The 22,206-nt window shown below is 40.1% G+C and overlaps 1 protein-coding gene across 1 annotated transcript; it reads right to left on the bottom strand.

Annotated features, from left to right (window-relative positions):
- On the bottom strand, window positions 178–21,149 carry LOC8060530 (calcium-transporting ATPase 3, endoplasmic reticulum-type). Its single transcript, XM_021448533.1, has 34 exons — window positions 20,890–21,149; window positions 20,729–20,779; window positions 20,596–20,629; window positions 19,636–19,653; window positions 18,739–18,875; window positions 18,586–18,660; window positions 18,116–18,161; window positions 16,966–17,025; window positions 16,785–16,865; window positions 16,232–16,317; window positions 14,333–14,434; window positions 14,081–14,134; window positions 13,617–13,718; window positions 12,459–12,517; window positions 12,189–12,333; window positions 11,904–12,011; window positions 11,395–11,547; window positions 11,190–11,294; window positions 10,125–10,321; window positions 9,669–9,780; window positions 9,421–9,519; window positions 9,204–9,349; window positions 8,389–8,446; window positions 7,979–8,071; window positions 7,196–7,246; window positions 6,960–7,091; window positions 6,597–6,698; window positions 3,955–4,009; window positions 3,768–3,853; window positions 2,419–2,567; window positions 1,672–1,777; window positions 1,531–1,584; window positions 809–857; window positions 178–737 (listed from the first exon to the last, which is right to left on the bottom strand). The coding sequence occupies exons 1-34, from the start codon at window positions 20,920–20,922 to the stop codon at window positions 673–675; spliced, it is 3,003 nt and encodes a 1,000-aa protein (XP_021304208.1). The 5' UTR covers window positions 20,923–21,149; the 3' UTR covers window positions 178–672.

Genomic DNA, 22,206 nt, shown 5'->3' with positions numbered 1-22,206 from the left:
AACACGCTCTTCACAGACTCATCACAGATAGGCGTCTCTGTCATTAGCAGTTGCTAATTATTCCCACAATTTCAAATTATAAATTGTTTTGGCTTTTCTAGATGCATAGCTTTTACTGTACATAGCAAAATCTATTGTCTTAAAAAAACAAAAATAATTTAGAATGGAGAGAGGGAGTTGAGCCTGTTCCATTGGTATTTACAGCCGTTGCCGGCTAATTGTAATGTACAGGGAAAGCACACGGCAAGAACATCCACAGCCTGCAGAGGCAGCGGTAAAACTTTTGCAGTGTATAATGTCAGTAATACCAGAAGGGTGTATGTCACCCAGATAATTTGACAGAACCTGATGTACATAGTAAATCCCTTGGTTGAGAGGCAGGGGGTGTTGCATGAACTCCTTCATTTGTAAGCATCTGGTACATTTGTAAGCTAGTGAGAAAAGGTTCTCGAAGCTGCTCTATGTTTTCTGACCAAAACTAGCATTCTGAGACTGAGACCCCCAATGAATTGTATAGTAGAGATTCGAGATTCGAGAACTCATTCTCGAAGATGCTCGGCACAGAAAGATTTGTACAATGTCATGAACATTTGCCAAAAATCAGTCTCAATACTAACAGAAGTCAAGCTTTTTGCTGTGTATCGTATGCATTTCATATGTTGGAGCCTAAAATCAATTGTCTCTTGACTCTTTTGGAAGTATCTCACGTCTCCACAACCTTAAAGGGAATCTTCGACCTGCAAACAAGCAAACTCAGATTCTGCTGTCTAAAACAGCAGCTGCTGTAGTATTTGTATAGGGGACATACCTCGTGGGCTTCTCGAAAAGAATTTCAACACCTCATCAATCAAAATTACCTAACAATTATATGAAATTAGTCTGGCAAATAGTTAAGAGGAGAACATATTTGTTTTGACAGATCTAGAATGATGATAAGAGGAAAAGATACAAGAACTCAAAAAATGGCCATGTCATAAAATAATGCTATAAGCAAAACACATACTCCCTCCGTTCCAAATTATAAGTCATTCCAAGAATCTTGGAGAGTCAAAGCATTTTCAAGTTTGACAAAAAATATAGAGAGAAATATAAAGATTTATGTCACAAAATAAGTACACTATGAAAATATAATTAACAGAGAATCTAATGATACTTGGTTGGTACTAAAAATGTTTTTATTTTGCTATATAAATTTGGTCAAACTTAAAAGACTTTGACTCTCCAAGATTCTTGGAATGACTTATAATTTGGGGCGGAGGGAGTACTTCCTTTGGTCACAGAAACATGTCATTCAGGGCAATATTTGGTCAAACCAGAAAAACTGCAAACATCAATAACTTTTAAATTATTTAGTTTGGAACCATGTAAGTTCTATGTGCGCATTTGCATTCAGATTTACTCGCAAAATCTCATGAAGGAAGGATTTTAAGAATAAAGTCTAGAAGAAATTACTGGTAAAAAGATACACATTGAATGACATAACAAGTATTTTTGACCAGAGGGAGAAGTCAAAGTAGAGAGAGTACTAACAGGGAAGGATAGATAAAGAACAATTTTCCACTCAACCCATGACAAGGGAGAGACCTGCATAAATAGATCACAGTTTCTCCGATTTATTTTTAACATAAATAAGATCAAAGGACCACTGAAGAACAAAGAATGATTACTTACAGAGAAAAGGGCTGATAGTGGTTCAATGTACAGGACTGCTACATGAAGAATCATTGTCAGAATAATGGACCCAACAAGCCACAGGTTACTCCATGGATGAATGACACTGCATGAGTGAAGCTACATTAGTACAGAGGTATTTTTGCACATGCCACAGCCGTTTCAGAGACACCTGTTATTCTCAAGCTCACAGCATGGAAGGGCCAAGAAAAAACAAGCAGAAGGTCATGCACCACAGGACACAAAAATCTAGATTTTGAAGAATGTCTACTTCCAATATCATAATTCAAATCTCAAAATGTGAGGTACATTTTCTTAGTTCTGTGTGAAGATAAAATGGCAATTCCTACGTTTCAGTGTTCATGGGTGATGTAGAGAACATTGTATTCAAGGACAATGGTTGTGTGAATACCTTAGATTGGATACATATGAGAATCTTTCACAAGTGAAAAGACAAGATGAATGCACAAACACAAATAGGACCTTCAAACTTTTTCAAATTATCTTTACTATTTTAGAATGAATATATTTCCCCCCTAAAATGGTACTACTGTAATAGTATGGTATTGCCAGTTTAAATATAACACCACATAAATTAGTTGCCATAATGGCATTCTGGAAGCTTTCAGTGCCCAAAGCATCAACATATTTGTTACTGGAAGCAGCACGTTCTACAGCCATACAGGTCACACCAATAATAGAAACCTTAGAACATAGTGACAGTAACGAAGAACAAAGAGCTCTTACAGCAGAGATTGGTTTTCACTTAGGTTATTCAAGGCATTAAACATCTCGACAACAACAAGCACAGTCATTGAAACAGTTGATGGATGACGATCCTCGAATATACTGCAAGGATATGACGTTTGCCTTGTAGAACATGAATCAAAATTGACCTGCAAGGGTAGAAGAAAGTTTGGAGTGTATACAATAAATAATGCATATTAGGGTCCTAGAAGAAACATCAGAAATATAAACTAGACCATAAACTCATTTGGCAACCATGATACATACAAAGATCAACCAACATCAGTCTAGACTGAAACTTAGTTGACCTATGAAACCATGCAAATTAACTGTCGTTCTGTGGTACCATTCCAGTGTGACTGTGTGAGCCTATCCCAGTTGTTAACTGGGATTTCCCTTGTGAATAACTTCTTTTATTTTAAAATAAGATACCTGGGTAAAGCCAATTCGCTAAACAACCATCAACTCAGACTCTACCTTTGTTCTCATAATCTCACATATGCTTATTAATAGACAATGAAAACTCATTTTCCAAGGTGCTGATTGCTCAATTGACTCCAATAAAATAGTTTGGAGCAATCAATATCAGTGACTCGCACACTACTTCCAAGTTTCTATTGTAACAAGAAATTTTTTCCATATACAAGTTTTACAGTAGAGCTTTCCCCTATTGTTGTCCTGTAGATAAAGAAACAACTACAGTACATTCCACTCCACTCAGACATAGGCCTTGTTTAGTTTGCAATTTTTTTGGGTTTTGGCTACTGTAGCACTTTCGTTTTTATTTGATAAACATTGTCCAATTATGGAATAACTAGGCTTAAAAGATTCATCTCACAAATTACAGATAAACTATGTAATTAGTTTTTATTTTTGTCTATATTTAATGCTTCATGCATGCGACTAAAGATTCGATGTGACGAGGAATCTTGAAAATTTTTGCAAACTAAACAAGGCCATAGTTGCACAATATTCTGTCAAATTGTCAATGAGAAAAGTAGTGCACAAACAGCAGACACAGATTGTCATGCGAAATTAGTACTCCCTCCCAATTCCAAATTATAAGTCGTTTTTGGCTTTTTTAGATTCATGGCTTTTGCTATGTATCTAGACATAGCGTATATCTAGGTGCATATTAAAAGCCATGAACTAGAAAAAACAAACCGACTTATAACTCGTAATGGAGGGAATACTTGACGTGACACTACAGGACTACCATGTTGAAGAATAAACTTTTGTTGGATTGTTGAGGATAACACTCCCAGCAGGTCATGGGACAATAGTTCCAGTAAATACACAAAGGTACCAATGGAAAAAAAAATGAAAACAATTCCAAATTCTCAACTTACCAATTCAGAATATGGTAATCTAGGACCATTCTCAGAATAAACGAACCACCAAACAAAACCCGCTATAGTAGCAAGACCAACATAAGCTGCATTAGCAAAAACAGAAGACAACAAACAAACATGAGTCAAAAACCACTACACTTATCAGTAGAAATAATCAAACAATAAGTAGATAGAAGAAATGAACCTCCAATGACCAAATAACGGAAAAAGAGCCATCCACTAACCACAGCTTCATTAACCTGGGATGCAACAGAAAAGGAGCATTGTTTAATATCTGAGATAGCAATTAGAAAATTAAAACCATAGCATTTTACTTGAAATCACTTGTCTAGCAATTCCTAGTCATTGATATAAAGTCAATAGGTCATGCATGTGGCAATCATGAATCATCTTGATATGTAGTCATCAAAAAGTGTTACGAATAAAGGAGGACTGAACTGGATAATGGTATTGAGGCCTAGTGAGGACTATATATAGAGTACATGAAGGACAAAGGAGAGAAACCCTAGACTAGGAGATCACACTAATACCCCTAACTAATATACCTTAACACCCCCTCTCAAATGCAATGTGAATGCAATGGATTTTGGATTTAATTCTTTTTTTATTTTTAAAGTCTAGTGCACAGTGCCAACTCTCCAAATGCAACGACATTGCATTCACGTTGCATTTGAGAGGGGGTATTAAGGTATAATAATCAAGGGTATTAGTGTAATCTCCCAATCTAGGTTTCCTTCCTGTGTCCCTAATGTACTCTATATATATCCCCATTGGTGTTAGAGTAAATAGGAATAATACCATATTGTGTACCCACATAAGGTGTTAGTCCTATGTACCCCATATAATCAACCCATGAGGCCCAATGCAATATAGCTAATATTCCACCATTTATATTCTCCTTCATGGTATCATTCGCCTAGGTTTAGATTCTAACCCTAGCCGCCGCCGCTTCCGCACTGCGCGCCCCCGGGCAGAGGTCGATCTCCGCCAGGAGCAGCGCCTCTCTTTAGGCGCCCATCCTATTGATCCGGCTGCCATCGTCGTCGTCGCACAGCAGATCGAGATCTCCCCTATGTCATCGCCAGGTTGCCGCCGCTGCCTCGTCCCCGAGCTCGCCGCCGGCTGTCGCCATCAACACCTGATCTTCATCGCATGGAGGTAGATGGATCTCGCCCCGTCTTGTGCCGCCGTGGTGGCGGCCAGGGCCGGCCACACGCCTTGACCCTGTGCTGCCATGGAGGCAACCAGATCTGGCGTGTCGTTGTTGCCGGGCGGATCTGCCCATCTCCACCTCGTTGATCTGCGTTCGCGCCTTCGACCCCGCGTGTTCGTGACCCACCGTGCGCCTTGCGCGGCCCGATCGGGACGCACCGCCGCCGTCGTGTCGTCTTGCTGGGTACACCCGATCTGTTGTTGTTGTATCTTTTTGGTTTGCCCGATCACTGATCGGGATTGAGTCGCCTACCGCCCGTCGACCTCGCGCATTCTACTCCGGCATCGGCATCGACTTCATCAACACCGTCTCTGAGTACTACGTGCATCTTCTCTAAACAACAGGGCTGTTGTTTGTGTCGCCTCATCGGGCCACAACATTGTTGTCCGTGTGTACGTTTTGCCGTTGCATCTCCATCGCTGTCATCTGTGCATCGACGACTGTGCTGCGCAATCCCTGCTGCGCCATCCGTCTGCACAAGGTCTTCGTCCTGCTGATTGGGTCTTCGTCATCGAGCTGTCACTACCCGCGTCATCGCTGAGACCTGCTCGCAGACGCGTCTTCTCCCGCATTGCTTCTTCGTCCAACACAACCACACGTTGGGGCCCTCTCACTTATACGTTTGGTATTGGCAACACCGACGCGTGCTTTCGTCCCCAACACGTTGCGGGATCTAGAAAATCCAGCTGCGCCTCGGCGCTCAGGCGGCTTGACTGCATCGACTTCGGCATCGACCCTCCCGTTCCTACCCCGTCTGCCTCGATTGCGTCGTCGCCTTTCTTCTACGACGGTCCTGATTGCATCGACTTCGGCATCGCCCCCTCCCACGACGACTGCCTCGACGTGTCTTCGTCATTACTATGGCGCCCCTTGTGTGCCTGCAGCTCCATCGACACGCAACCCAACCACAACTACGTCGACCTCAGCCATCTTCAGCACGGCTTCTTCGACCCACGGCTACTGAGCCCTTACGCTCGGCTACCTTGACATCGGCACAAAGGGCTACCGCCTTGCATGAGGACTCATCGGCTTCTTCTCTAGCCACAGCATATGCGGCGCATCGACTGTTATGACTGTGGAGGGATGTTACTTATCAACTTCTTCTCCAGTCTTACCGTCTTTTAGCGCTCTCGCTGTGACTGCCGGGGGGGGGGGGTGTTAGAGTAAATAGGAATAGTATCATATTGTGTACCCACATAAGGTGTTAGTCCTATGTACCCTATATAATCAGCCCATGAGGCGCAATGCAATATATCTAATATTTCACCATTTACATTCTCCTTCAATTGGGACTCAATAGAATTATCCAGTTCAGTCTCCCATTATTCGTAACAATTAGCAAATCTACGGTGCATACAAGGAGTTTGCTTAATGCAACATCCCACAGATAGCTATTTAGTAGTATTCTTGTAGCCAAAGAATTTCAAGTGCAAATAATAAGGCTCAGAAAGTCTGTTATACTGCAGCTCACTTGACTAATTGAGTACCAATAAAACATGCGTTAACACATAGTTTTGACAAAAGTTTAAGCAAAAGTTACCAGCATGAAATCATAGATAGTTATTGATACTCCGATAGTCAGGTGCACAACCGAATTTTTAGTTGTTTATTACCTTCCGAGGCTTGACTGTCATGATGTTGCCATCAGGCTTATTGAAACCAATTGCAGTTGCAGGCAATCCATCTGTAACAAGGTTCACCCAGAGTAGCTGGACCTGCAAAGCAATGATGAAAGGGTAAGCATAATTTACATCCATAAATAAAAAGAAGAAAAAATCATAACCAAAAATGAAACAGGTGTTTTAGAAAGGGTTTGCAAGTAGGCATGTAATTTGCCTATGGTGGAGCGGGTCAACATAAGCACAAGGGGAAAAAAAAACTCTGGCACATGATAAAAATGTGGCATACAACATTTATGAAGATCATTATCACAATAGTTTGCAAACAAAAAATAAGAGATACAAGTATAAACTCACAGGTATAAGTGTGTCAGGCATCCCAAGCACTGCCGCCACAAAAATACAAACCACCTCTCCAATATTTGATGAAATCATGTACCGGATAAACTGCTTCGTGTTATTATATATGGCCCTTCCCTCCGCAACAGCCTATGAACAAATTGTAGAATAGGATTCGGATAAAGATCATCAACTGAAAATAATAGCCGATTGTTCTCATTATTTGTATATCATGCAATGAGAAATGATCTTACTGCAACAATCGTGGCAAAGTTGTCATCCGCCAAAACCATGTCTGAAGCACTCTGAGATAGAGAAATATTACAAGTGCATTCAGTGATTAAATGCATGAAACAACCGTTGTGAATAATTGGTTATCTAAGAAAGGGCAAGATTGATTATATGGAGCTTCACTCAGTTGCCATTTGCTGAGACACACAGCACAAAGGCTATTTAGATAGACTCAGCAAAATATTCATCATAATTTAAATAAAATACAAAAATGTTTTCATTAACTGGTGCAAATGTCTTTCGACAGGAGAGTATGCAGGCTCAGCTCCTACGAGCACATGACTGAGGTAGAGACCATTCTTTTTGTTCAAATACCCCAAGAGATTCATCCAAAGCTGTAGTCTACTCTACAAGCTCCTTCCCTGGAGTTGGCACAGTCAGGACTGGCTGGTTGAGGATGCAGCTTTTGATGTCATCTGGGTCTTACTGGCAGTTTTCATCCCCAAGAATAATGGAATGTATTTTTGGTGACTCTTGTAAAAGGTTGGGTTCTTCCTGCAAAATTGCGCTACGAATCGCTCGATGTATGCCAGACACCCTTGAAGGTAACGCAGCTCCTCAAGGTATTGAGGAGGAGGCATTTAGAGTATGGCCTTGATTTTACTCGGGGCGAATTCTAATTTAGTTGGCTAGAGAAAATGGCCTGAATTTTTTGTGTCTAAATCATACTACTCATGCTAGCAACTTAGGAGCCAGCTTCACACCAGAAGGAGGGGGGTGGGGGGGCTTATTTTACTTCTTAATACCTTTGCAACTGCAGTTCCTGATCCCATCGCTATTCCAATATCTGCTTTCTTTAGCGCAGGTGCATCGTTGACACCATCTCCAGTCATAGCAACCTTGCACATGAAAATGAAATACAATTTAGTATATAGAAACGGATAATGGTTGGAGCTTGTCATGTCATTACTGCGATAAATTGACCATTAAAGTAAATTTGGCATATATCAATTATAAAGATAACTAAGAAACAGTGGCCGAGCTACATAAAAAGACCTATGCAATAATTAATAGAAAACCTAATGATAGAAGTGTCCTTGAAGAAATACATGCCACCAATTTTTGTTAGGTACAATGTTGTGATCCCATCATTGATGACTAAAGAAGAACGACGGGGTGGTTTGATGATAGGTATCGTATATAAATGTTAGCTTACCACTTCATTATGTGTTTGCAAGGCTTCAACAAGCATCTTCTTATGGGAAGGTTCCACTCTGCACCAACCAGAATAAATTATCAGGTCAGTGAAGGACAATTGAAAGTAAAGAACTGAGAACACTATGTGATATCATATACATTATTTTAAAACAAAGTTTAACATCAATTATGAGTAACTGCCCCATGTCGTTAATGTGCAGAAACATGCTTAGGAAGTCAAAATTGAGAAACAAAATCCTCTTCACTCGAACATTATGAAATTTTGAATTAAAAAGAAAATTTATTTTCTCACAGCCTGGACAATGGTAAGCAAACTATAATGCACAGTACAAGTAGCCTTCTTGTTCCCATTTTTAACCAGAAAAAATTCAATTACACTATGTTCTCATTCCTTGAAACAAGAAGTAGTGAAGTACCATAGGAATATGATCACTAACAAGCAACAAGAGAAATCCAATCTATTTCATACCTTGTAGACACCAGGTCACTATTATTTTTGTTTTAGATTATTCTCTTGTGTGGTCACAGCTAATCTTTACACATCCCCTTGTCTAATGCATGTGCAATCAGCAAGCGCCAGATTGCATAAGAATTTGGCAAGACCCTTATGTTATTGTGCACTCAGCTTTTATAGCTTTCAAAATTCAAACTCAGTCAAAAGCTAAGCAATGATCTGGGGCGATGTGTCCAAAAGCATTTTTCATCCACCAAAATAATTCCTGACGTTCTGCATTGTCCTTTTAGCTTCACAATTCAAGACCATTCAAAGGAATAGCTGTCCTGACTATCTAGAAGACAATGATATGAAATCACCTTGAAAATAGAACCATCCTTTGTAATGCATTTGTCCTTTCCAAAGGAGGCAATCCTTCAAATTCTGATGCTGTATAGGAATACCCTGCAAAGTCATTCAAGTGCTCAAAAGCACCAATTTGCCGACACAGAGATTCTGCTGTAGACTACAAGAGTACGTATTAATTTTCTCACCAGTAGCAAAAGTACTCAAAAGGTAAGCCTAGATTTCACCAACCTTGTTGTCCCCAGTAACAACTATAACACGGATCCCCGCTGACATACAGGAGTGGATAGCATCCCAAACTTCTTCTCTTGGTGGATCAAGCATCCCAACCTAAACAAGTACCAAAAGAAATGGTTTCATCAATGGCTAAATCATTATCATAAGCAACAGAAACAAAAGGTAAACCATATTACAACAAGAAGCAAATGTAACAGAAAACAAAGAAAGAGAGGAAGCAGCAAGAGAATGATAAACCATACCAATCCTATAAATGTGAGGTTGGCCTCATCACCATAACAGATACTTTGTTGACCAGCTGGCATCCGTTTTAATGCTAATGCTAAGCACCTTAGTGTGTCTTTCCCTGCAAAACTAGAGTTTCGAGAGCATTTAGCATATTTATACTATAGCCTAAAACTATAATATATGTTTTTAAAGTATTCGATCTAAACAAAGTTCACAAGTGCATGAAAACAGAACAATCAATCAAAACAGCAACTTTAACCCAAGGAGAAAATAATCAAGGTCCCTTGCCAAAGTGTCAGAAGTATTACTAACTACATTGATATATTGTTTTTTGCAAACATGCAAGAGAGCTGTGTATCATTATTATTAAAAAGAAACTGATATTTCAATATTATACTATTATAGTAAGATTCCATAAAGGCATGGAAGGTAGCATGCCTTAAGACAGATAACATATGAAAAAGGCTAACCTTTGAAGTCTAGCTTCCAACTCATTACGAATGTCCATAGTCAATGGTACTGAAGAACCATCATCATTGCACAATATATGTGTGCATCTGGCCATTATACTTTCAGGGGCACCTTTTGAAAACATAATTTCCTGGTGTTTTCTACTGCAGAGGACGCTCATCATTTTGCGGTCTCGGGAGAACTCTAGAACGGATATCTAAAAAAATCAGAAAATAGAGAATGAATTTTGAAAATATGAATATAAAGAAATATAATATAAAGAAAAGAGGCTGATTATATGTATAAAATAAAAAAAGATTAGCCTCATTCAAGTGATCATGAACTCATCAAAATGGAATATTTCAACCACATGTCTACACTAGTTTACATAAAAGGTTAACAGGATGAGTAGATCAAGATAACGTTTATGCAGATACAGTTGAAACCTTCCAGAATATGGGAGGAACAACTGTTGACACTGCTGGGACTTTAGAGGCCCTTGCATACAGTATCAGCCATATTCCTGAGTGAGGATCTAAATAGTACCATTACCTGACAAAGGTTGATTAGACATGATGTGGAAAATAGTAAAGCATTTGACAACAATGAACAATGAGAGCAGTCAGTATCACCATATGGTCTACTGTACTAATCCCATCAGTTGTCTATGCATTTGAGGAACTGTGCTTTCTTGGTAAGGACTAGTGACCAAGGTGCAGAGTGAAGGGCAATGAAGATGCCAAATGTATTCATCAAACCTGAAGTTCCCAGGCAGCATTTGAAAACCATGAAGTTATAGCAATCTGACTAGAAAGTCATTCAAAACTTGTTTCATTTTGCCTATTTATAAAGGAGTCATTTTCTGACTTTTAAAATATACTAGAAAGAATTAGTTCATGGTCAAAAGATATTCCCATAAGAAAATACAAATGTCGATCTTTAAGGGAATCACATATACAGCGAGTTTGTAGTACAGCAGAAATATAGCAATTTTTTTCTTCTTAATATAAAGAAACACAGCTCTCTTGTGTGTTCGAGAAAAGACCAAAAAAATATAGCAATTCAAACAAGATGAGTAAAATAACCTTTCTAAACTGATTTTCCCAATAACGGTTGCAGTATGATGCACGCTCGTGCTTAGTTAGCATGTTGAGGGCTGAAGGCATTGAGTCAAAACCAGGAAGACCAACCTAAGTGTAATGTACAAAATGAACATTAAAATTTAAATGAAGTTCATAAATCCCGTGAAAGCAAAAGTGCACAGATGTTTATATATATGCAGTAACTGACCTTCTCCACCAGCACACGCAGAGCAACTTCAGTGGACTCTCCAATTTTTTCATAAGATTTTTTATCAGGATTGTATTGTAGAGTGGACTCGTTGCAAAGAGCTGAACACATAGCAAGATGGAGGAGACATGGTGATTGAGGGGGAAACTCTAACTGCAACAGATGAAAGTCCTTTAATTAGTTCTAAAAACCTAAATCCAAAAGAGACTTGCAACTACACATGTGTAATGACATAGGTGGTGTAAAAAGTGGCTAGATAGCGCTGGAGTGCTTCACTAATAAAAATCATTCCTTGATGAAACTGGACTTCTCTGAACAAACTGCTAAAATCTCCAGGAGGGGTGTGATGGGCCATTTCAGCTGCTAGGCGTTACCTTCTATAAAATACAAGTATTTTTCTCTCCCTAAATTGAAGAGAACATAACTTATGTTCAATAATGCAGATTTTGAGATTTTTTGCGCTATAGAAATCCCAGAAATTAATGGAACCTAAAGAATATGCTATTTACCTGCAACCCACCAGCATCATAAATAAAACCATCAGGAGCAAATGTTGTTCCACTAATGGAATACTCATCAGTCATTGGTCTCTGGTGCACAGACCGCACAACGCACACCTGTGATGTTAAAAAAAACTTTAAAGCCATGCGATAAATTGAATATATCAACATGCCATGAAAATATTTTTTGATTAAAAGATCATGTTGTATTTCAGCTACATATCATACTGAGAACATGTATATGCAACAAGGATAACATAATGGAAACGGCTAAATAAAAGAGAAACACATCACCTTTGACACAGACATCATGTTTGTTGTAAGAGTACCAGTTTTGTCACTGCAAATAACTGTTGTGCATCCTAATGTCTCTACAGAGGGAAGTGACCTAACAATGGCATTCAAGCGAGCCATTCTCTTGGTACCAAGAGCTAAGCACCTAGAAGAAAAACAAACAAATGATTTATGAGGTTTACTTCAATGTGGAATGGAATAGAGTACAACGCCACATGTAAGCAAACATGATCTTGGGACAACCAAGAAATTGTTTCACGGGAAACTCACGTTGTTACCACAGCTGGGAGACCTTCTGGAATAGCCGCAACAGCAAGAGCAACAGCTACCTATCAAACGAAAAACAACAGAGAGTACATGCTTTGAGAAACAATATTAGGAGCAAAATGCAAATCAGTAAGGATGAGTCACATAACCATACACCCACAGTTGCGGCAGTAATTCACACAATCAACTAAAATGGTGTACTATGTGATGAATTATTTATTAGCAGCCCTGGTGATAAGTTGTTGAAGATGCATAACATGTAGTGCATTTAATGGTCACAAAAATATAAAGGTGTGATGAAGAGTTTTGACAGGATCAGTTGACTTGGTACTAAACTGGAGAAGCATAAGTTGTACCTACACAATGAAGTAAAAAAACAAACAAAGAAACATGATAAGAAGACATCCTCCAGGATTTCTTAAGAGGGGAGAACTGAACCCTTTTGGGAGGTACTCACACAATCTTAAGAGTACCCAGGTTTGAGGCAGGTGGGCGTCCTCACAGCTGGAGGCACTACCAAGTACCAAAATGTATTATCTTATAATAAAACCATAACGCATCTTAGACCCGACCAGGGGGAAGAGACATCCCCCTGATTATGCCCTTAAGAAGTATGTGCCAGCCTTCGAACCTGGACTGGTCACAGGGGTTTCACCGTTTCATCAATCCCCAGACTTCAATGGTCTAACCAGTGTAACTCAGGAAAAGTTGGCATACTGCACATGTCATGCAATCACTAATATATACCAAGCGCCTGTCAACCCCAACTTCAAGAGCTAAGGTTTGTCAGAGTGAGTTTTTACCTAAAAAATCACTATTCATGCCACCAGAGAACAATATAATGAAAAGAAACACATAATAAATATGAACAAACAACACAAGAAAACTCAGTCCATTTGTGAAAAGAATTATAGAATCTTAACAGCTGTCTTTCATGGAAGAGAAGCCTGTAAACTATACCCAAGTTAGACAATGCAACCAACTAGGCTGCAAATGTGGTCCCAAATAATGGATCAACATGGTCAAATAATGTATCCTGGCAGCAGACACACATACACACACTTTTACAGCATAACTTCAAGTGTGCAACCTAATAAATAAGATAGTACACTGATTGAATGTTACAGAAATGTAAGTTGAAACATAGGAGCAACAGCATACCTTAAAATAGTGGATGGCACCCCTAACAAAGCCACCATGAGAAGGGTCTCGGAAATGTCCAATATTCACAACCCAAACAAGTATGCAGATCCCTGCTATCACCTGAAAAGAACATTGTATTATGGAGAAGCTTGAAAAGGCATTTGAACTGCACAATTTGTCTGGAATAAATGCAGGGAGGCACGTTCAACAGAATAAATATTTCATTTCTCTGTGACACTATAATATTTATCAACAATATGATTGTGTAATGACACTGCAGTTCTAATGATAAGTCAAACATTAAGATCCAGGAAAGAACATTAAACTAATGCTGCTCAGATTGTATAATATCATCACTCTCTCAATAGATGATACATAATGTTTCAATGATCACTTCAGTGCTAAATTTCAATACCATAGCATTTCTTAGTTTTGGAAGGAAAAAACAATAACTCACAACTTGTTAAAAGGACCATGATCACCTTTGCCAAAAAAGTGCCAAATTCATCAAGCTTTTTCTTCAACGGTGTTGCTTCCTGTAATATTGTGAGAATTTTAACTGTGACCAGAATAATCATCATATAAATCAGGGGTGAGGCTACAATTAATCAAAGTACAAATAGGCATACTAGTTGCAACATAAAAGAGAGGTAAAGTTAGAATGAAGTTAGATCGCATAGTTCAATTCTTACTGAAGGTGTAAATGAGAAGAATATAAGTGTTCAAGTACTTACATCCTCTGTTCTTAGCATAGCATCACGTATACTTCCCATTGCAGTATTAGAACCAACCCCAATAACGATTGCTCTTGCTCTACCAGCTACAACAACAGTTCCCTGGGAAACAACAACAGCACAAACATAGAATTCTCAGAGGAGGCAACACAAGTTGGAAGAGTAAAAAGATAATATAGGTGTTTTAGAATGTGCATATTCAAATATCATTTCAGCACAAGTACCAGGAACTCAAGAAAAAACTAGGGTTAATTTGATCTATGCCATCAAATCGTCACGTTTTTGAGTTCTACCATTATTATTATTCATCTATAAGGAATCGTGCCATCACAAGATTTCATGTACCAGAAATATGCCACTTTATACGTTTAGGGCAATGTTGGGCCCATTACAAGCAATCATAGTCTCATATAGACCAAAATGTCTCTGCTATTCCCATCTCCCTACACTCACTGACGTGCGACCCCAAGCGTCACCCCCTCCCTACCACCTGAGCCCCCACTACCTGCTCCTCCTCTCATGATCAGTGTCTGCCTCCTGAGCCCCCACTACCTGCTCCTCCTCTCATGATCAGTGTCTGCCTCCTGACCCTCCTCCCATGTCCAGCCTCCAGCTGCCGGAGCTCAGGATAACCCGTGCCACCTCCTCTGGCACGACGACGAAGGCAAAGAACCCCTTGAAGATGCCTCCAGCTCTGGGCTTCAACTCGTGCACAGTCAAAACATCAGAAACAGCAAGTGGGAGCATGACATGTGGGGCGGCACCAGATTGACGTGCAGGCGCAGTGCAGCCAAGCTACGGAGCCAGCGGCGCAGCGAGGCTGGCATGTGATGGCAGTGAGGCCAGCGAGCAAGGTGGCGTAGCGCATGGGCCGGTGACCGGCGAGTGTGGGTGCCGTAAGGCTCCAGAACCGACACGCAGTGAGTCCAGAAAGCAGAGCAGCGCAAAGCACAGGACCGTTGGCCGTCAAGTGCGGACACTAGACTCCGGAGCTGGCGAGCACAGGAGCGGGGGTAGCGCAGCGAGGTCGGTTTGTGGCGCAAGCAAGGCTGCATTGGCTGCTGCTCGAAGCTCGTCCAATCTAGTTGTGCGCGAGGGGCCACACCCACCGTCAATGTTAACTTTAACAGTGGCTTCAGTGGCGGAGGATCATTGAAACCAAAGGGGGACATGGCCACCCCTGATTTTGATTGTTTCTTAAGAGTAATAATGCTTATTGAGCAATAAATGTTGAAAATCTATGTGGATTAGCACTAATGGCTCCTCGTAACTTTAACGTGAAGCTCCGCCACTGTGTGGCTTGGCGGTTCCGCAAGTCGGCAAGGACTGCGGTGACACGGCAGGGATATGGGAGCGGGTGTGTGACATCGTCAAGTTCAGGGGCCCGGCGCTGCATGGAGGAATCCATGGAAAAATGCCAGACTAGACGAGAGCATACGGATAAGCTCCGTCCCTAGTGGCCATGCTCATCCACGAGGCAGCCGCTCCGCATCGTACTGCCTCCATGAGGGGAGAGAGAGAGAGAGATTTTGTGATCATGGCCAGATTCGAGGGTGGCATGAGGGAGAGCAAGGGTGGCGTGAGGACGAAGAGAGCAAGTGAGATTGGGATTTTCATCCATACGAAAATAACATAGCCCAAAAGATAGTCAAACTGCATCCCAGACATACAGCATGGCATTGATCCAATTTTCTACATATTGTAATTGCATGGTTCCAAAAGATAAATAGTAGTGGTAGAACTAAGAAACGTGACAATTATAATGGCATGGATCAAAATTAAACCAAAACACTAATACTGTGTATATAAAGTCTCTAAACTGTTGCTGCTTCACTACAGTTTCAGAATTGCTTATGATCATGCAACCCCCCCGCGCCACGCTGTATGGTTGTCTCTTACCGAAAAGAGAATGTTTGTTTTGTCCTGGTAGACAGCATTCATTGCTGGAGTTGACTCAAGCTCCTTTGCCACTGAACAGCTTTCTCCTAGTCAAACCACAAATCCACAACAATAGTAAGAAACTATATTTTCAGTAACTGGTATATTTTTGCGCAGCTTATAATTCGTACAGATTGCTCTATAACCACATGCTCATCAAGGAAAAGGGACAGCTACACCTGCTCACCAGGAGCTCCAGAAGATCAATTAATGACTCTATGACGTATGGCAAATAGCCATGCTTTTTTAGTAATGAAGCTATTGCTAAACTGGAAATGTTTAAAGTGGTGGATAATTTAGCCGATAAAGTACTTTCCCCCTAACTCTTACCATAAATGCCTTCATCGGAGCAAATGGTTGATACTAACTTCTAAAACCAAACAGTGAAAGAAAATTTTATGACTGCTAAAATAGAATGGCCTATTCACAAGTATTGTTATGCTATTAAACTATAAAGCTTCAGAATTCATATTAGGATGAATGAGTGGATGGCACAAGAGAACAAAAGGAGTACCTGTAAGAATTGCTTGATCAACACGCAATTGGTGACTTAACATTTCAACCATTCTCATGTCAGCCGGAACTTTGCAACCAACTTATCCACAAAACGCAAAAACAAGCACCAACCAAACAACATCAGGAAAATGCTAATCATCGTACTAAAAGAAAATCATCAGATGAGCAATTGACAGTACCTGCTACTTCAACTATATCTCCCGGGACAAGTTCTGTTGCCGGAAGTATAGAAAAGCAACCTACAAGATTAACATTGATAAATTAATGTGCTAATCAGCTAAACATCTAACAAAACATACAAGACAAACAATTTTAGGCTGGATTTTAGAAGAATTGTCTCAAATCATTTGTTGTTTATGTAGTATGAACTAGTCAGTATAGCAGAGAGCATTGTTTTGACTGATGGCGATGCTTATCTGGAACTGTGATTGTAAAGGAAAATACTCTGTACAGTCTATATGCAGTAATTAGCTTTAGAGGGTTGCTACCACTTTACACTCCTGTTGTCGAAGATAATGGTACATCCTCTAGTGCATGTATATCTTTGGTTCCTGGCTAATAATAGGCTGCTACTAGAGATAAACTAGCAATTAGACGAAAGTAGAAGATATGTCCGGTCTTTTCTGTGCTGAGGATGAGAAATATTTTTTTAATGTTGTGTGGCAAAGTTAACATCGCAAATGATTTCTGAAGTTTGTGAGGTGGGAGAGGGGTGGGGGAGGGAACTGATTTTGAATCAGTAGCGGTGCTTTGATGGGAAGAGCTGCAGCGCTACAGGAGATTGATGGCAGGAGACAACTACAAGGCAAGTTCAATTGGATGGCATGTCGAGAATGATCTATGGAGCTGAAGGACCTGAAGGGAGAGCACGAAGCAGCAAGTGATGTTTTGGAGCAACCAAATAAGGATTATCAGGTTCTGGGGGTGGCTGCAGTAACCTGGAGAATAGAACTAGAGTTGTGTTGTGTGAATGGTGCAGTGCTTGCTCTTGAGAGCATTGTGTTTTGATGTTGGCAAGTGTGCCCAAGAATAAGCTGAACATGGATGACACAAATGCTGTGGGAACCTTTTCTCTAAAAATAACATGATTAATATAGTTTAGAAAAAACTGGGTTCTGGGAACAGATGCTTTACGACATTTGTTGGTCAAGATTTTTAAAATTGTTTTGATGGCATGCGCAGAGCAATATGGTAATTGGCCCCTGGACTTATCCAATCAAAATATGATTTTGAGACAAAGTGGATAGATAGTGTTGACAAACTGAAAAAGCTTGCCAGAATTAGCAAATGAAATTCAATAATAAATTGCTAAAGCTTCTTAGTTCTTACCATTGCGCAACACTGTTGCAATATCAGCTTGATAAGCACGAAGTTCCTGCGGATTTGGTATAAATAAGCCATCATGGATGGTGGAAAAAGTTCCCATTGCAAGCTAAATTAGAGTCAAAGAATACTATGAAAGGTGATTAAAAAATTGTAGCATGTGGCATTGAGATACATGCATAAAAGAATCAGTTATGCGGCAATAAGCATAAGACATTAATAATCAGGACCAAACTGTTCTGCCTATAGCTCCCAGTGCCAAAAAAAAACTATAAAAACACACCCAGGTGGCCAAAAAAGGAAAGTAGGTTCTAGATCACCTCATAGTTCCACCTATATTTAATATAGCTCTGTTTCTGCTGATATTGATCAATCTCAAACTATCTTGTAACATGTACCAGGATAAACAATCATACAGCAGGAACGATATCCTCAGAGCTAAAAACAACATTAGGTCATTGTTTAGAAGTGAGAACCTCAAGAGCTTTTTCAGCATTCGTTTCTGTAATCACACCCACAGCTGCATTTGCTGCCAGTATCATAAAGATAACCTGCAGTGCAAACATCAAAGTGCCAGGTCATTTGTTGGCTGCAGGTCATTTTCAACCAATCTGATGTATCCAATTTACCGAAGGTTCCAAAAATGCTGATAATCCAGTTTCACCATTCATTCGGGCCAAAAGGAACGAGATCACAGCAGCTGCTATCAATATTTTGACGAGTAAATCATCAAACTGCTTCAAAACTAACTTCCAAAAGGGAGTACCTGGGTATGATTTTCCATATCAAAAAAACTATGAACAGTAAATCACATATGAAATTGGAAATTGCTAGTTCAAAGCACAATCAGAAAAAAGAAAAATAATAAAAATAATTTAGGGTGTACAAAAATAAGGGTGGCCTCAAAAGTGCAAACAAAAGTTTGTCTTATTAAATGAAGTTGTAAAAAGACACATATCCCAGAAATAACATATGTGCCTCGTACACACAAGAGCATGTGATTATCAAATGAAAAAAGATGACAAAGCAGGAAGGTAATTATACTTGTAAGTAGAATGCAGCTAACGTGTAATGAAAGGTACATTTGTAGAATGCAAAGAAAATAGCAATAGCACCACATTATCTGAATAAGTTTCATATGTAATTGTTCAGTGCTGTTTGCATTGGGGATACAAAAACAGCAACAAAGCTCTATCGTTGTTGTTGTATCCCAACAGCGAGCAACCCAAGCAAATAACAGGAAGAAACTTGTTTAAGTAATTTTGTAGAGCTATGATGTATCTTCCTACAAAGAGGACACAAGCGCAGAGCAATTAATTAGAGTTAACTTCATTCTCTCAAAGATGATAGGAAATGGTACATGTCTGGATTCTTGGTAGAGAAGCTCATTAACATTATATTCCAATGGTAACAAAAAATATGGGACTACTGATTGGGAGTAAAACTGTCAGGTGGGTTCAAAAAGGTATTATGTATTGTACTGCAACTGCAAGACACACAAAACAAAAGAGGGTGTTATAGCTTACTTTCTTCTTTGGGAAGCACTGGAGATAGTCCATGCATGAAAACAACAAAGACGAATCAGATTGTCATCAGCAAAAATGTAAGAATCCAAACTTAGAATAATGCTGCAATGCAAAAGTTAATTGTGCATGAACACGGCAACTTCCAAAATACACTCCAATTGAGACTCTGAACTGATAAATAGCCAGGGACCCCAACTAGATTAAAAGCATGTAAGACTGTAGTTATGTTAGATCAGCATAAAAAAAACATGGCTCAAGAAAAAAATGACACATTTCATAATGTTGTCCTAACAGTAGCATACTTCATTTGATTCATATAACAGAACTGTTAATGCTTATGAACTGTGACACTACCTCCACCTCTTTTTCTGTCAACTTATCCAAACATTGGGTGAGGTGAGAAATGGAAGAGTGATTTTATCACAAATAGCCTTCCCTCAGCAAGGTCCTGGGAACTAGCTTTCTTATCTAGAAATTATCTGAGTTTAGATGACGTTAACCACTAGTCACTACAGCACTAGCGATGAGCCACGGATTCTACAAAAAACAAGCGAGTGTATAACTGGTTTGCTTTGCATTAACGATGAAACTCATATGGATGAACATGGTGAGCATGCATTCCATAGGTCCACTGGTTCATGAAAAGCAATTTATCAACAACAGACACTCTTTCGCCAGAAAAACAGTCTGCATTTAGTATAAACTGAAGCACTCTCCTAATTCAGTTCGAAACTCCAATGCATAACATAGCATTTCATCTTTTGTACTTGACATGACTTAACCAAAATGGTAAAAGCATTAACATAATGACTCGAGTAGACGAGTACTGTACAACTACTGCCATACTGACAATGTTCAAGTTTTTATACTTGACATTTGACACTGTAACCAGCCAAACCATATATCAGAAGAAAAGGGAGTAATCTACACGCGTAGAATAGAAAAGGCAAATAGCATCACCGTTTTTGCCGTAGAGCCTCGCATGCTGCTCCACCTGCGCTCGGAACCAAAACCGAATCAGCGCAATCCCACCCCCACCACATTACCAGTACGCAAACCAAAATTCACATAGCGAAACGCTTCAGTTCGGTACCTGCGAGTCAGAGAGGCCCTTGGTTTGATCCACGCCGAACGCCTCGAGCACCTGCGAGAAGCGGGGAGACCAGATCCGTGAGAGGCGGCGGCGGCAGTAGCGCGGTGGAGGCGGGTCAAACGAACGCACGACGGGGTTGAAGTCGGGAGGACGCTCGTTACCTCGGCGACGGACTTGGCGTAGGCGTCCTCCATGGGCGGCCGGCGCCGCCGCGGCCTCTGGGGACGCCGGGAGTGAAGGCTGTGAGAGGAAGGGAGCGCGCGAGCGCGAGCCGGAGAAGGGAGAAGAGGCGCGGCTGGAACTACGAAGCGATCGCGTCTGCGCCGTCTGGCTGTTGTGTTTGGCAACGGTCACGCCCGTACAAGAGCCCGGAGAGCGCCGCCCATCGGCTGGGGACTGGGGGTTTTGCTGATCGGGATTGGGGGCGGCACGCGTGGCGTGGGTCGCGGTCGCGTCTGTGCTCGCTAACCTTTTTGGTGCGGAGCAGACGCAGTGTGGCACGTGAGTAGTGGAGTGAGAAGCAAGCGAGAACCCGTCCGAGTCCAGCAGTGGGCTAGCGCGTTTGTTTGATAAATAAATTATGGTTAAAAATATTGTTTGTTGATTTTTTAAAAAAAATATATTGTTGAATGTCTAAAGTCTTGTTTAGTTTTAAAAAAAATACAATTTTTTTAGATTCTCCATTACATTGAATCTTACCGTACATGTATAGGGGTTCAAATATAGATAAAATAAATAACTAATTGCACATTTTATCTGTAATTTGCGAAATGAATTTTTTAAGCCTAATTGATCTATGATTGGACAATTTTGTCAAATACTAACGAAAGTGCTAGTGTCTATTTTGTAAAATTGTTTAGAACTAAACAAGATCTAACGGATTCGATAAATAATTTCAAACGCGGTAGCCTTGCTTGCACTCGAAAAAGTTCAAGTTTAGCATAGTACGAATTGAAACATGGTACAAATTTTTCTCTGTCAAATACGCAAAGGAAATTGTGCAGCATTTTACTTTGTTTATGTAAGATGAGTCAAGGGCTTGTTTACTTCCACTCTAAAATCCAAAAATTTTCAAAATTCTCTGTCACATCGAATCTTTAGACGTATGCATAGATATTAAATATAGATGAAAATAAAAACTAATTGCACAGTTTGGTCAGAATTGACGAGATCTTTTGAGCCTAGTTAGTCCATGGTTGGATAATAATTACCACAAATAAACGAAAGTGCTACAGTGTCGCGAATTTTTTTCCTTGATAAACTAAACACGGCCCAAGTTCATATATAAAATACAATCTAAGTTGATCTCATTGTCCTATAGCTAGCGACCTAGCACAACAACATTCTTTACCCAAATTTTTTATATATATCTACGAATAGTGAGACAAAAAAAAAGTCAGTCGGACGATAGATGAACTCGTGATAGTACTTGAATGTGTTAAATCATAGCGGTTATAACAAGTGAGCCTAAACTTGAC

Source organism: Sorghum bicolor, chromosome 1, assembly GCF_000003195.3.
Source record: "Sorghum bicolor cultivar BTx623 chromosome 1, Sorghum_bicolor_NCBIv3, whole genome shotgun sequence".
NCBI lineage: Eukaryota > Viridiplantae > Streptophyta > Magnoliopsida > Poales > Poaceae > Sorghum > Sorghum bicolor.
Note: the sequence above shows the minus strand (reverse complement) of the source record. Positions and strands in the feature narration are given on the sequence as shown.